At 35.8% G+C, this 16,022-nt stretch overlaps 1 protein-coding gene across 3 annotated transcripts; it reads right to left on the bottom strand.

Moving 5' to 3' along the window:
- Positions 1-704: 704 nt before the first annotated feature.
- On the bottom strand, positions 705-8,649 carry LOC105108365 (uncharacterized). 3 transcript variants are annotated; one of them, XM_011002651.1, is made up of 12 exons: positions 8,195-8,649; positions 7,831-7,887; positions 7,647-7,741; positions 6,114-7,049; positions 5,930-6,029; positions 5,707-5,850; positions 4,813-5,628; positions 2,368-4,725; positions 2,216-2,288; positions 1,405-1,556; positions 1,003-1,308; positions 705-926 (listed from the first exon to the last, which is right to left on the bottom strand). In XM_011002651.1, exons 1-12 carry the CDS (start codon positions 8,280-8,282, stop codon positions 919-921), a joined length of 5,133 nt encoding a protein of 1,710 aa, XP_011000953.1. In that variant the 5' UTR covers positions 8,283-8,649; the 3' UTR covers positions 705-918. The 3 variants fall into 3 exon arrangements, with proteins under 3 accessions (XP_011000953.1, XP_011000954.1, XP_011000952.1); XM_011002652.1 differs by having other exon boundaries at positions 706-1,308; positions 6,114-6,522; positions 6,565-7,049; XM_011002650.1 differs by having other exon boundaries at positions 706-1,308.
- Between the last annotated feature and the right edge of the window lie 7,373 nt (positions 8,650-16,022).

Genomic DNA, 16,022 nt, shown 5'->3' with positions numbered 1-16,022 from the left:
TGGATTGTCTGTACTGCAATCAATGTCCTGTCTTAATTTTCATGTTTTCTGAGGGCCTACCTTGTAAAATCTTAGAGCTCCATGAGCAATCAGTAGCGTCGGTCAGTCGAAATCTAATCATGCATTAGCAACTTCTGTTGACTTTTCAATGGTTGATTTAATAACACGTCTTCAATCATTAGCAACAAATGATGTACTTGTAAATTTAGCTATGCCACTAACTATCTACAGTAAAATTCATCTTCCAGATCTTGAAATGGAACCAAATTGATTGATATGGGAACACATGCCCCAATTTTGATAACTGAATTGAAGTCTGCTGTGATTAATATTGTGATGTAAAATCCTTTTTAAAAATATTTTTTAATTAAAAATATATTAAAATAATATTTTTTATATTTTATTTTATTTTCTACACATAAAAATCACCTAGAAACATCTAAAAATTATCATTTAAAAAACACTTAAAAAAGGCAAGCAAACACCCTTTCCTGTTGTTGACAATACAATATCAGTGATCTTACAAGTGCACCAGTTGCTCATTAAAGCGAGGTAAAATTTAGACAAACAATATCACAATGTAATTAATGAAACATGACTTACAAGCCCAACTCTTTTCTTTTTTTTTCCTAATGAAAAGGAGTTAAAATTGCAATGTCTGTTATTGGGGACACAACCAGTTAAAGGAAGACATAAACATAGGAGAAAAAAAAAAAAGAGAAGTCGATTGTTTGTCTCTAATCATTATTTCTGTTATTGCATTCATGACTACAAAATATTTCAGTCTATGCATATACTTCCTCTACACTACGCAACTTGTAAGGCAGGCAATTCCTCCACTTCGAACAAGATATAAAATAAAATAAAAAATCAAAGAATTTCAACTCCTATGCGCTTCTTCAGTAATCTGTACAAAATCTACTCATCTACAAAACAAATAGAGAAAAATTTACACAACAGGCACAGCATGTATCAGTTACTCATCAAGATGTAGTATCTCACCCATCATAATGCGATTGCTAGAAACTTTGAAGCCAAGGAGAGCGGGATCAATCTGCCTTCCTTTCTTCCCTTTCTTTTTCCCACTTCGCCCACCCAGTGAACCATCAGATGATTCCAAGGCAGCCGTGTTAGCTGCTTCAGCCTCTGTAAAAACTGGCTTTTTTAGCACATCCCTAAATGATGTCTCTGTTATACCAGCATCATTGTAAGATGAGGTCCTCCTAAAACGCACTTCTTTCTTGCCAGATATCTGATTATCACCTCCCAGGGTTGCTGCTACATTCTCTGCAGGCTCGTTCCTCCTTTCTGCAAGCCACCAAATTTTTTTGATTTCAAATCACCATCACAGTTATCCAAAACCAACAAACAAAAGACAGCACAAATGACACAAAAATGATATACCATCAGAAGTTGCAAGGCCTGCCCGATTTTTTTGCTTGATATAAGAAGCAAATGCCATGTCTGACAAGACATCCTTAGAAGATAAAGCCTGGGACACCGGTGGGCGTTTATGCAAGGTATTGTCAACTCCTCTAGTTAAAATAGCAGGCATCCTGTTCACAAACATTTTTCATGAACATCAATGTAGGTTTCAAATCAAAACAATGCAACTAGCAACTCATGTTTATGAAGCAAGACCTTTCTAGTAGCTCGATGTCAAAAGAAACAGATTTACTAGGGAAAACCCATTAATGCTGAATACACACACAAACACAGAAGTTGCTAATAGTCAAGTCATGCATAAATAGTCGGACCACAGAGCTCACATGCACAATCTGTAAATTGTGAAATTCAAAACAGATTTAATGCCATTGTTACCAAGAACAAGTACAGAGAATGTTGGTTTGACTGCACCCCTGGAGATGATATAAGATTTTACTTTATCGTACTAGAAGAAAGAAAATAAGCATGTACTTTAGGGTGACAAGATGACATGACATCATGTTAATGTACCTGCACTAGGAGACCTATAAGATACAAGGCAGTTAAGGTGCGAGTGTTCTCCCACATACTCACAACTCGTTTTAAGCTTTTTAATGAAGAGAAATCATCAGAGCACCTAACCTATCAAAGAGTAACCATGCATGTGCTCTGAAACCAAGTTTTGTAGAATTCGATATTCAGATGAAGATTAACATCATGGTTAACAAGAGACCAAGATGACTTCAGCCTCATTAAAAACAATCCCACAACAACTCAGGAGAGAAATTACCTGTCAATAGAGACCTCTTCACCAGTCGATTTATCTAATCTCATCTCATACCCATGTAGGCCTCCATTACCACCTGCAGAATTTAACAAAGCCTCTAATATCCATCTAAGCATAAGCATGATATCTGAAAAGATGCATGTCAGAGAAAATACCAGCACTGCTCAGGGAACTATGCCTGCTACCGGCATTAGCAAAACCCATAGCAGTTTCAGCTTGTTCAACAAAGCTCTCTTCAATATGCGAAACAGACCTGGCCATGGCACTCATGCCTTTGGACCCATATCTGTTATCCAATTCTGCCAATTCTTTATCCAGAGCAGATTTATCACCAAACATGTTATCCACGTGATTAGTATGAGAAGTATCTACCATGCCTGACAAGAATGCTGGTTCTTCAGTTAGCGCTCCAGATTTCAACCTTAGGGACAATCTTTCACCATTTCCTAGATGGTGTAATTGACCACTCAAGGACATAGCATGATTATCCTGCAGCACGGGCATAGCATGATTATCCTGCAGCAGAGAATTTGATTTCAAATTTTGAGGCTTTTCCATAAATGAGTCATTCATGGTGGCTTCTTGATCTGGAATGTCATTTAAAGAGAACGACTCAGTAATTGGCCAAAAGGATTCCTGAGATTTAGATGAAGATATAAGGTGCTGATAATCATCTTCCGATGACCGAATAGACTGAAGACCCATATTTTGGTGAAGATCCATTAAAACTTGCTTTGAGATCTCCTCATCTCCGCGAGCTGAGGTCCAAAAACTAGAGTTTCCAGCAACTTCTGAAACATTCCTTTTTCTTTCAGCTTCAAGATGCAACTGTTGCATCCCTCCTTCAACCCAACTATTCTCTTGCTGCCCTTGTTTTCCAGGGAGGTGGCTCTCTGTCATTTCAGCGCGAGAACCATAAATATCACCAAAAACTTGTCGATGATGAGAAGAGACATTGGACGAGAAGGAACCCAGTTGATCAGTAGAATGCATATATAGATGCTCTGCTGAATCTGGACCTTGGGAATGACCATTTACATTATCCAACTTCATCCCAGGAGTGACAGCGGGAAGAGATGTTGGATGGTCAAATGCCATAGAGCTAGGCTCATAAAACCCACTCTGATGTGGGTCCTGTAAAGCATGATTCCATTTGTTATGGCTGAAATGTTCATCATGTGAGGAAAGCCTCTGCTGTTGCAGGAAAAAATCTGACGCATTAAATCCTGTAGACTTTGACTGGTGCTGACCAGTAGCATTTCTGAAGGTCTGACCAGCTTCATCAATGGACCATGGCCAACCAACTTGGCTTTCACCATCCATTCCTAACGGCTGCCTTGCCAAAGATAACTCTTGCGCCTGCATCTGTTCTTGATGAAGATGGAACTGCAGGTCTGAAGGGAGTATATTAGCATGCTTCACCTGTGATAAGTGGTCTAAGATATCAGTCTGGGGTTCTTGAAGATTATTCTGGCCAATCTTAGCTCGAATTATCTGCTCCAGTGATAGATCGAGGTGCCTTGGATTATGTGAATTCTGCTGCAGTTCAGCCGCCAGTCGTGTCCTAAATTGAATCTGCTCAAGCAAGTTTTCTCTCAATGGATCTCCCTTTCCCTGCCCATATCCAAGATCAGGCATCTGATGCTGCAGCAACTGTTCCAGAACCTGCTGCTGCTGCAACTGTTCCAGAACCTGCTGCTGCTGCAGTTTCATTTGGTACTGACGAAGCTGATGTTGATGTTGGTGCAGTAAATGATGCTGTTGCTGAAGCTCAAATTGTCGCTGCTGTTGCTGATGCTCCAATTGCCGCCGCTGAAGCTCCACCTGTCGCCGCTGTTGAAGCTCAAGCTGCTGCTGCTGCCGCCGCTGTTGAAGCTCCAGCTGCTGCCGCTGTTGAAGCTCCAGCAGCTTCTGACGTTGAAATTGCAGTTCAATAAGATTAGAAGGGATTTGCTCAAAACCCAGTTCCATAGCATGTGAGAAGGGATGAGATAAATGATTTTGTTGTTGACATTCCTTTTGCATCTTCTGCAACATGAGATGCTGCGGGTCAAAATCATTGAACTCTGGCTGCCTGTGAAATAAGTGTCGAGCGTCTGTGGAACCTAACTCAATGTGGGGATTAGTGAGTGGCTTTTTCCTATAATCTTCAGGCCATGTCTCTGCATAATGGGATTGATCAAAAACTGCATCAAAGGACCTGTGATTGGCAAGAGCAGCATCTTGCTCTGCATAAGGGTCCATAGCATGAACCTGTGCTGGAAATTCATCACCCATGCTTGAAGCCATGTTGGATGATTGAGCACGCCTCAGATTAGAGTTGCTTCTAAGCTCAGACATCGACAAGCCAAATGGATGAACTATTTCATCCTGATGAGCATGCCTGCCAGTTTCTGAAAAATCATTTAAGATGGCAGGGTTGGCAGAAGGATTAGGAGCAAATCGCTGAATGTCTGCAACATCTCTCATCAAAGGGTTGCCACTACTTCCAGGCCTACCAGGAAAGATAATTTCTGTATCCAACAAAGATCAGAGCAACTAAATGAGCACAATGAACAGATACAGTGACATGAACAGCAGAATCATTCTACACAACTTACCTTCATCCGGAGTAACAACATTTTGAAATCTTCCATCATCAGAATGCTCCATCCCACCGAGAAAACCATGATCAGGAACTCTTGACTGACCACTAACATTGGAGATGGCCTCAAATCCAGATGAAGCCCTCTGCTGGTCTTCCCTGACAGCAGAAGCCTTAAATTCAAGGGAAGCAGAAGTCAATGTGCTCCTTTCCAAGCTTTCTCCAACAGCATCAGATAGCTGTAACTTAGCAGATGGACTAGTACTTGATGCACACTGAGGTTTAAGTTTTAGGTGAGGCATAATATCACCAAGCTCATGGAAGGGTGATCCATCGGGAGCATCTGACAAACGAACTGGTAGGTCAGTTCCAAAATATCCTTGCTCAAACCATGCAATAATATCAATACCAAGGTACGGTCCCTGAACTGCCCCTTGAGGATCAAGATAGCACAATGATAGTTCCTCTGGTGTGATAGCACCCCCAAAGTGATGTACCTCACTACTGCTATTCAAGGAAAACTGATGGCTGCTTGGATTTTTCTGTGCAGAAGAAAAATCAAATAGAGAACTTGAATCATCAGGAAGCTGGTTATCCATCTCAAAAGAAGTAGCTGGCTCAATATCCTCCAACTTAAGGTTATTCTGAAAAGCCACATCTTCCACTGGCTGCCTATCAAAAGCTTTTAACTCCATAATGTTGTCACTCAGACCACTCTCCCCAAAACTGCTGGGATCATCTTTCTTGAAATCTGCAGGCGCAAAGCCATCCATCAATGCTCTGGCAATTGTTGTTGTACGCTTCCGTTTATCATCTTTATGCGTATCCTTTTCTGAAATACATAACAGAAGGAATAGTATTAAATCTGTGAATAAAAAATAGTCCAAAAATTGATTCTAGGATTACTTACCCTCAGCCATTGATGTGTCTAATGTCTCAGCGACAGTACCTTGACCAGAAGCATTACCAGTAATTTTTCCAAAAGAGTGTGCAATTTCTTCAGTCTTAACAGAGAAGCTCTCATTCCCCTCACCTAAAGTCTCCTCACCAAAGCCTGAATAAAAAAAACAAAGAGTTAGAGAGAATAGATGGTGAGAAGTACAAAAGTCAACTGAAGATGTGACACTGATCACCTGCAGTGGTATTACTTGATGAATCGTTCTTTTCTCTAAATGAGTTGTTCAGTGCTCCACTGCTTGTAATTTTTCCTTGCCATATATCTCCAAGGACAGCCTGCAAGAATCAGATGATCCAATTTAAGGCAGTGACAACAGCTGTAAGACATAACTTTAACATGACATTATCTAACTCATATACCTCTTCCTCTGCATCAGGTGCAACAAAAGCCAATGGCTTAATAGCAATTTCCTGTGTTAGTGGAGACACAAGCTCCATCCCATCTGGTATGGTATCAAAACTTGGAAGAGTCTTGTGCTTACGGTAAATGTCAAGAAGTTTTCCCCTCGGATAGCAGAATGCATGATTCTTATCCACGGGAATGGACCCGATGGAAGAAGCAGTAAGATGCCTGCCAATTTGTAAGTTCCCACTATTGTTGGACCTTCCTCTTCCGGCAGCGAACCGCACATTCGGGTTCTCCAGACGTCCTCTATCTAAACCAAATCCGGGTGCACTCCTGTATGCAGCAGGTCCACTAGAATGAATATCCTTACGATGGCGAGGCCTCCACTTATCACGAGAATCGTTCTCGCGCTCAGAAGTTGGCCTCCATTTATCACGAGAATCGTTCTCGCGCTCAGAAGTTGGCCTCCATTTATCACGAGAATCGTTCTCACGCTCAGAAGTTGGCTCAGAATTTGGGTGGCTAGCAGTACCAAAATTTTGTTTGTCACTGTTAGCATCATCCTTCTCAACATCTGCCCTCTTGTCTGTTCGAGAATCCTTCTCTTTATCTTCAGGACCCCACCTAGATGACCACTTGCTGTCTCTTCGGGATTCATGCGCAGAATTGCGGCTATTGCCGTCATGCCAACGATCCGAAGAAGACAAAGTTCTAGTCTCAGATATATCTCTAGCTGAAACAGAATCAGCACGATTGTCTTCTTTTCTGCGATCTTTTCTACCAAGCAAACCTGTATCCCTCTCCTCCTCACGCCAACGGCGGCTGCTTTCAACATCAGGAGCAATCCTCCTCCGATCTTTCTTGTCTTGGGATCCATCTAAACGCCAATTGTCTTTCAAATTGTTATCAATGGAGTTTCCATAGGACAAAGAATTTGAAGCACGTGTTTCCTGTTATTTTCAGGCATAAAGGTTAAATTGGAAATACAAGTGCGAGCACAAAAATAAAAACTGAAAAAAGGATAAGTTTAGTAGTACTAAAACCTCAAGTAAAATATAAGTTCACCCTGTGACAGAACTAAGTGAGAGGGTACTCATATAAAAGAAACAAGACTGCATTCTTGCAGACAGATGAGAAAAAAGGGCTTTCCCCTATAAAGAGGTCAAGATGCTACAATTAAATCTCCTTAGGTTCGATTATTTGATAATTGCAGAGCAGAGATGCAACCAAAATTAAAAGTATTTCAACACCTTCCTAAGTATAAATTCTGGTTAAAAACCATTTAAATTATAAAATCCAATAAAATGCATCTCTAAATCCCGCACACAACTATCCTAATTTATAATTTGTCAAGGGCCCTAGCTAAGGTACATGTTTATAAACACCAGAACATACAATCACACTAAATGACATAAATTATCAGGAACTAACAAAAGGAATATCCAGTACATGATTATTATATATCAGTGCATGATAAATAAATAAATAAAAAGCATGCCACCTCATATTGATAACCAAAAACCAACCAGTCAAGTGAAATCACATACCCCTGATGCCCCAGTAGTCAATGACTTAGCATCCACCGGTTTAGCATAAAGCCATTGCGGAGAAAGAGGTGTAGTGTTGTCTGCAGCCACTTGATCTGTAAAGCAAGAACAATCAATATATATTTTAGAATAAAAGGCCAATAAATTTAAGACTGAAATCTGCAAATAAGTATTCCCGGAATACCTTTTGAGTCATCAGGCAAACTCAACAGAGCGTTGTCCTCACCAATTCCTCCTCGATCTACCATTTCCAAGAAAAAGACAATTCATAAACATCATCAGTTCCAAACATTCGAAATCAAAGAATCCACATATAACAACAGGTATTAATCTCAGTAATCTCTCACCATTCGGCATGAAAAATATACAGAAAAATAAATTAACCTCAAAGTCATGCAATTGCAAAAATAGAAAGTATCAAGGAGAAAAAATATATAAAAAAAAAGTCAAAACCCTAAAAGTAGGAACAGAAACGGAAGTATACATAGTAATAAAGATTAAGGAAGATCGATTGAATAAGAAAAAGAATGGAAAATCGAAATCAGAACCTTTGAAGGAGGAGAGGCGTTCATCGGTTGACTTGGGAGAGAGGAGGAGGAGGAGATCGTCGGGGAGATTCAGCTTTCCGTCGGTCATCGTCGTTATCTAAAACCAACAAGAACTTGCTCAAATTCGGTATGCACAGAGACTATCAATACAGAAGAGAGAAAACAGAAAAAGCAGATTGAGATTGGAAGAGTGGAGATTGCACATAGAGAGAAGGAAATTGCTAGGGTTTGGGATTTTGCAGATGCAGAAAGGGGTAACTGATAAAGGGTTTGGGTGTTCAGTGTGTATTTGATCGAAGAAACAACTAAAGATTCGAGTGTGTTTAATCAATTTTTGGTTTTTCTTCTCTTTTCTTTAATGAAATTGAAATGCTGCCAAAAAGTACTGCGAGTCTCTCTTTCCTTATTCTTGCCTTTTCTTAGGTGCAAATTACTTGTCTATCTTTACTAGAAAGTTTTCTTGATTTGAAATGACATTAAGGTATTGTTTGTTCGCTTTAAAAGTTTTTTTTTTAAATTATATTTTTAAAAAATTAGAAAAATAAATTATTTTAAAAAAATAAGTTGAAAAATATTTTATTTTGTTATATTATAGAAAATAAATTACAAAATAATTTTTATTTGTTAAGTTTATTAAAATAATTAAAAAAATCTTACAAATTATAAAAGTTGAATAAAAATGAAATTGAAAAAAATATAATTTTATAAATTATTTTAAATAAAATAAATAATAATCAAATAATAAAGATCAAATCAAAAAAATTAAAAGATTAAGAAATAAATTTAATAGATAAAAAATTTCAATTCATAAATGATAAAGAAAAAATAAATAAAAATTATAAAAATAACGATCAAGTTAATATAAAAATTAAATTTTAAGGGATTAAATTAAAAAACAAATATTCAAAACAATATATATATATATATATATCAATCAAACATTTAAGAATTAAATTTAATATAATTAGCAAACAATATGACATTTTTAATTTTTTCATAATTTTAGAAAAGTGTTTTCCACTCAAAATAAAAGAAAAACACTTTCCTAAAAACCAAGTCAAATTTTTCTTTGATTGGAAAATGTTTTTAATTGATCAGAAAGTATTTTCCATTGACCAACTTTTCTAATGACAAACAAATACAGAAAAGTTTTGGCCTAATTGATTTTTAATTTAATTTTTACGGGGTTTAAAATGCAAAATCAAAAGATCAAATATTTATTTTGATGAAAAATATGATTTGTCAACTTGCATGGAAACTAGGGACTACAATGTATTTTTTTCATTCTATCCTTATCTTCAAGATAATCCTTACCTTTAAGCTAATGATAGTTGTCTACTTTCGAATTCAATTCTAATTCGAACTTCAAAAAGAGAATGAGTTTGATTAAGACTTTACTTCTCACAAGTAATGAGACTCCTATATTATAAATATTGATCTTAGTGTATGCAACAAAAGAAGGACGATTAGAGAGAAACCCTAAAAGAAGAGACCCTAAGAGGAGACCATTACCAGAAACCCTAAAAAAGAAAAACATAAAAAAAAGGGTGGCAAACCCGATATTAACCGTTGCCCCCTCAACCTCATTTTTAGCCCAATCTTCCTCGACTTCACCTCTAGCAGCCGCACGTGTAGGTAAGTTTCCTTACTTCCTTGCTAAAATAATTAATTGGTTATAGTTTCATGCATGCGTAAACCTTTCACTCATTGCTGGGCTAGATCCAGCCCAAAAGGAAAAAAAAAAGTGGCTCAGGTCTTGGGCTTTAGGTTTAGCCAATCCAAATTATGTTTGCTAAAGGTGTGTTTAGCAAAACACACCCTTATGCCTTGGCCATAATTTTTATACTCATTCTAATTTGATATTTGACCAAACAAACCACTTTTCGATAACAAAAAATTCCAAAAATATTTGAGGCCTTCATTGATTTATTTGTAAGCCCCTCATACTTTGTTTTATTTTTTTCTTTGTGTTTATATTTTTGATAGATGTGTTCAATCTATGAACTATTACTATTAAATACAAATATGTTGTGCAATATTTTTTTTTACTTCCATCTAGAAAGGGCAAATAATAATAAAGGATTAACAAGAAAAAAATGACATAGAAAATTTCTTCTTTAAATTCATTTTTACAAAATTATTCACTAACGCTAGAGTCAGGAGTATTGTATTTTTTAGATTTTATGATATTTGCCAACGCCATAGTTGGAAATATTCATAGGAATTGTTCACTAACACGAAAGTCAAAAACATGAAAGGAAAAATAAAAAAGAAGAACGAATTCTTATTAATTTTAGACAAAATTAGTCAAGTAAGACGCCTTAGGGAGGATGTTTAAGAGATGATAGCATCTTTCCTTTTGCGTAACCAGTCATATATCATAGAATCTCTAGTGACCATTTAGGGTTCCTAGTGACCATAATATTAGGTGGTGACTCCTTCAACAAGATCTTTTTCAAGAAAGGAAGGAAATTTACCTAGACGTACGGCTGCTGGAGGTGAAGTCAAAAGAGACTGGGCTAAATAAAGGGTTGAGGGGGGTGGCAACTAGTATAGGATTCGCCGTCTTTTTTTTTAATGTTTCTCTCTTTTAGGATTTTTGGTAATAGCCTCCTCTTAGGGTCTTTTTTTTAGGGTTTCTCTAATCATCCCCTTTTTCTTACATACAGAAAAATCAGTATTTATAGTGTAAAAGTATCATCGCTTGCAAGAAGTAAAGTCTCAATCAAACTCATTCTCTTTTTTAAAGTTTGAATTAGAATGGAATTCAAAAGCAAATAGCTATCATTATCTTGAAGGTAAGGATTATCTTGAAGATAAGGATAAAATGATAAAAGAACATTATAATCCCTAGTTTTTGTGCAAGCTGACAAATCACATTTTTCATTGAAATAAATCTTTGATCTTTTAATTTTACATTTTAAACCCCGTAAAAATTAAATTAAAAACCAATGGGCTAAAATTAGGTTACAACACTTGCCCCCTCTTTACAATGCTTATAGTACGAAGGCATTAGAAAACTTATTTTCTTTTGACTTTGTATAGTAAGTTTTGTAAAAAAGAATGATTGTGAAAACCCTTCCCTTGTTTCTTTCTTTTTTATTTTTTGATTTGATTTTTTTTAGAAGTGGTCTTATTGTAATAAGTGACCTATCTAGGTGAAAAAAAATACAAAGAAAGGGTCTCATTGTAATGGGTGACCTATCCAAGAAAAAAGAGAAAAGAAAATGAGGGCTTGAAAGCTCACTTAAAAAGATGGTTAAGGGTTTGAAGACGCACTCTAAAGAAGTGAGGGGCTTGAAAGCTCACTTAAAAAGATGGTTGAGGGTTTGAAGACGCACTCTAAAGAAGTAAGGGCTTGAAGGTGCACTAAAAAAAATGGTCAAGGGCTTGAAAGCTCACTTGAAAGGAGATGAGGGCATGCTAAAAAAGAAATGAGGGTTCAAAGGCTAGCTCAAAAAGACATGAGGGCTCAAAGGCACGCTCAAAAGGACGTGAGGGCTTAAAAACGTGCTCGAAAGGAGGTGAAGGCTCAAAGGCACGCTCGAAAAGGAAACGAGGGTTTAAAGAAGTGCTTGGAATGAAGTGAAGGCTTAAAGGCGTGTTGGAAAGGAAGTGAAGGCTCAAAGGCATGCTCGAAAGGAGGCAAGGGCTTAAAGGCGCTCTTAAAAAAAGGTAAAAGCTCAAAGGCACACTCGAAAAGGAAGCAACAACTTAAAAGCATGCTCAAAAGAAAGCGACGACTCAAAGACATGGCAAAAAAGAAACAAGGGCTCAAAGGCCTACTCGAAAAGAAACGAGGGCTCAAAGGCGTACTTGAAAAGAGGTAGGGTTAGGAAATGCACTACCTTAGATGTTTTAGAAAAGGTGGTGGAAAAATATATATATAAAAAAATTTCGGCCTAATTCTTGAGGGTAGCCTGCCTAGGTTAAAATTTCTCAAGAGTGAAAAATTTTCGTTTTAGAAAAGGTGGTGGAAAAATATATAAAAAAAAAAAATTCAGCCTAATTCTCGGGGGTAGCCTGCCCAGGTTAAAATTTCTCAAGGGTGAAAAATTTTCAAAAACAATTTCAAACTTGGTCATTTCAAGGTGGCCTTCCATTTGATGGATCATATAAGAGATTTCTCTTGTGAGATTTGCAAAACTTATTATTCAATGTCTCAAAGTTTAAATGATATGCATGCATCTTAACCTGATTTGAAATATAGGCTCTCGTTTCTTCTTAATCTTCTTGTTTGCTTGATTAATGACAATGTACGATATCTGATTTGAGTCATCTTCGTCATTTAGCTTCTAGTTTACTCGAGTTGGCCTATGTAAGTCTCTTCCCAGATTTGTTTACACAGCATAGCCTATAGTACCCATCATAACCCATTTACTTGCTAGATATTCTTCATCTCGTCAAATAATTTAAGAAGATCATTGATTAATCCCTATCTCACTTTTAAAAATATTTATTGTCTCTTGCTAAAAAGATCAAGCTGCTTTTTATAAATCAAAATGCCCCCTTGTCTTGTTGTAGGAAATGTTCATCTCTTTTTCTAGAAGGGATTGATTTTTTTTTCTAAACATAATGTTCCCCTCTTATACTGATCATTGTCTCTAAATGTGCTTTGTCAACAACTTTGCCAAATAATGGTTTTTAAGCAACCATTTTCTCATTTCTTTCATTTTTAGTTTGGAGAAGGCATATTTTTCTAGAATGAATCTTGAAATCTTAATCTTGCACTTTGAAAACAAAAATTATTTTAATGTAAGTTTAAAATCATTTGCTTTTGAAATCTTGCAACTCTTTAGTTTTTTCTTAGAAAAGAGATTATTTACTCTTGTATTTTGCAATATAGTATTTGGTGAAAGTACATCATGAGGTGACCTTCTGTTTTTTATAGGTTTCCAAAGTGAAAGGCTTGAGAAAAAGCTCAAGATTTTGTTTGAGAAAAACTTGTCTTTTTTCGAACACTTATTTTATCAGCATGAATAATAATGAATAACTCGTTTTCAATGTCATAACTCTAATAAAAAAGTACTCTTTGCATTTTAAGAGCATTACTTATTAATCCAAGTTGCTTACTTGCTTGATTAGAAAGGATTTCTAAAGGCACATAATGTAAGTTGAGCTTTTTGGTTATGGAAGAAAATATCGTAAGGCTTAAAGAGTGTTTTGAGGGTTTTAAAGACCGGGGATCGCTATCAGTAGTTCAACTTTTTATGTCATTCCTCTTTTTTTTCATTTTTTTACCGCTTTTCTTTGATTCGCCCTTTTCTTTTTTTCATTACTTTTCTAGGGCATACTCATTTTATCTTATTTATCATTCTTTCTTGTGAGTTTCTTGGGCTCCTTTGCCTTTTCGGTATTGAGTTTCTTGGGCTCTTTTGCCTTTTCGACTTTCTCATGGCTTTTTCATCTTTTGTCATTGAAATTTTCACTTGCCCAGAGTGTGAGGTGTGATTCTAGTCGGGATTTCTCATGAAAGAAAAATTATTCAGGCTCAAAAAATGACTATAAGGGATATACTTTTTAGAATGTGAAAGGAATAATAAAGATGGTCTTTCCTCATTTCAAACGCAAGCAATTAAAATCAATAAACTTTGGCCTCGTCCAATGTGATGATTTGGTCTTTGCAAAAAGATGTATTTTATGAGTCTATGAGTAATAAGTTCACTATATACCATTATTCATACATTTAAAACAAAAATGTCTCAAGAGTAATGATGTGAGGATGATAGTTTATATTCGTGCATTTTGGTTTAGAGTTTAGTCACCTTAATGAAGGAGTTGTTTGATTCATATGTTATTTTACAAGTAGAATGTCATAAATATTGCTTTAAATAAACACCAAATTATTGTTTAAATCAAAATACAAGTTTAATTTTCAAAATTTCATGGGAAAATTGATTTTAATGAAAGAGATGAATTGAGTTTATGAGATCATGTGAGGCTTCAAAAGTATATTTGTGAGCTCTTAAAGGGAACCTTTTTTTAGGATGTTGTGGTTGTAAAGTAAAAGAAAAGATAAAATTGAAGGACAAACTTATTATTTCATTGAAATCCTAAAAAAAAGCAAATATGACATATAAAAAGTGTTAAACACTTAGCAATTATAAATTGGAATTTCTAAAATATTCTAATTATCCCTCTTTTATGAATTCCTCGACAAGGACACCTTTTCAATAGTCAGTTAGGGTCATACATAGACTAATCTTGGCCTAGTGATATTGTAGCTTCATTTTTAGGATGAGTAAGCTCTAGATGTCTTTGTTTTGGTAACTCTTTCTCTCATCTTTGTAATCACCTTCAATATTATGAACCTCGGTTTCTTTCTTTTCTTTAGTGAAACATTTCTCCTCGGTCGAGTCAACAATTCTTTCTAAGCAAATAACTTATTCAATCCTCTCAGCTATAACAACCAGGATAAAAAAAAATGTTGTGCAGAGCTTCCAACCATGTATTCAAAGTACGAGGCCTTGAAAGTGCTGACAAACGAGTTGATCATCTTCTTTTCCAACAAAGAAGGATTAAACTGTGCGACAGTCTCACACCACCTTTGAGTGTATTCTTTTATAGACTTCTTATTGTCTTTTTCCATAACTTGTAAGCTTGACCTATTAGGGTCTGCATCCATATTAAACTTATATTGCCTAATGAAAACATCAATTATGCCCTTTCACTTTTTTATCTTAGTATTGTCTAACCGTATATATCAAGTAAAAGCAACGTCACTCAAACTGTCTTCAAAGAAGTAAATCAATTGTTTCTTATCATAGATTACCTCAGCCATTTTGTTGTAGTATGTCTTGAGATGAGTTACAAGCATTGAGTTCTAGTATATTTGATGAATTCTAGCACTCTAAATTTTATAAGAATAACTACATTAAGTACCAAACACAGCTTGATAGCTTATATATAGTCATGTTGGCTAGTTCCCTCAAATGCCTTCAACCTTTGTTCTAGGGCAGCCCATTTATCCAGTTACTATTATTTTACCATCTTGTTCTTTTAAGATTCCTTTATTATAAGGTCAATGGTAGATGATATTCTTATTATATATGCTGGTTAAACAAATTAAGAATACATAGCCTGTTAAGACACCTTATTTGCCTCTAAATTCTATGGATTTACGAGCATTGGTTCAGGTTGAGCTATAAATTTTTGCTTCTTTAGGTTTAGATATCAAGGCTTGTTCAAGTAGGCTAGTAAACTTAACGACTTCTTCTCTAAAACTTTCTATCTCTTTTTAATGTTAAGCTTTTAACTGGGCTCTTTCTTTGTTTTTTAGTTGAGTGTCATAGATGTGTTTGAATGGGAGACCCGTATTTCACCTAGAGTACGATATCATAACAGTTCATAAGTGTATGTTCGAACATGCATGAAGATGAATGCAACATATTAGGTATGGATTCACCTTTTATGGGGTGACATAATGATAGCTATTCTTTAGATGTGTGGTCAGATTCAAATATGAAATTCATTACAATGCCGAAAGAAGATCTGTTTAGCCTTTTATCATTTGAACTTTCAACCATATTTTTTATGTCTTTTATTATACATCTAATATATTTGAGTGTGTGGCATCCAGTCTACGATAGTCTCTCTTGGTCATTTACAACGATTCAGACTCAAGTCTATACTCAACAATTATTATCTTAGGAATAACGACTATTATATCACCTGAAAGCCCTTTAAGAAGAATGTTTCTTGATTAGTACTTAAAAGTGCATTTTTATCATGGTTTTATATCATCATTTTGCACTTGAAGTATCAATAACTCCTTAACTAAAACATGTTTTATAATAATATATCTAATAACATAAGATACCTTTAATTT

This window comes from Populus euphratica, unplaced genomic scaffold (assembly GCF_000495115.2).
Source record: "Populus euphratica unplaced genomic scaffold, PopEup_1.0 scaffold191.1, whole genome shotgun sequence".
NCBI classification, from domain to species: Eukaryota; Viridiplantae; Streptophyta; class Magnoliopsida; order Malpighiales; family Salicaceae; genus Populus; species Populus euphratica.
The sequence above is the reverse complement of the archived record's forward strand: the minus strand, read 5'-3'. Positions and strand labels throughout refer to the sequence as shown.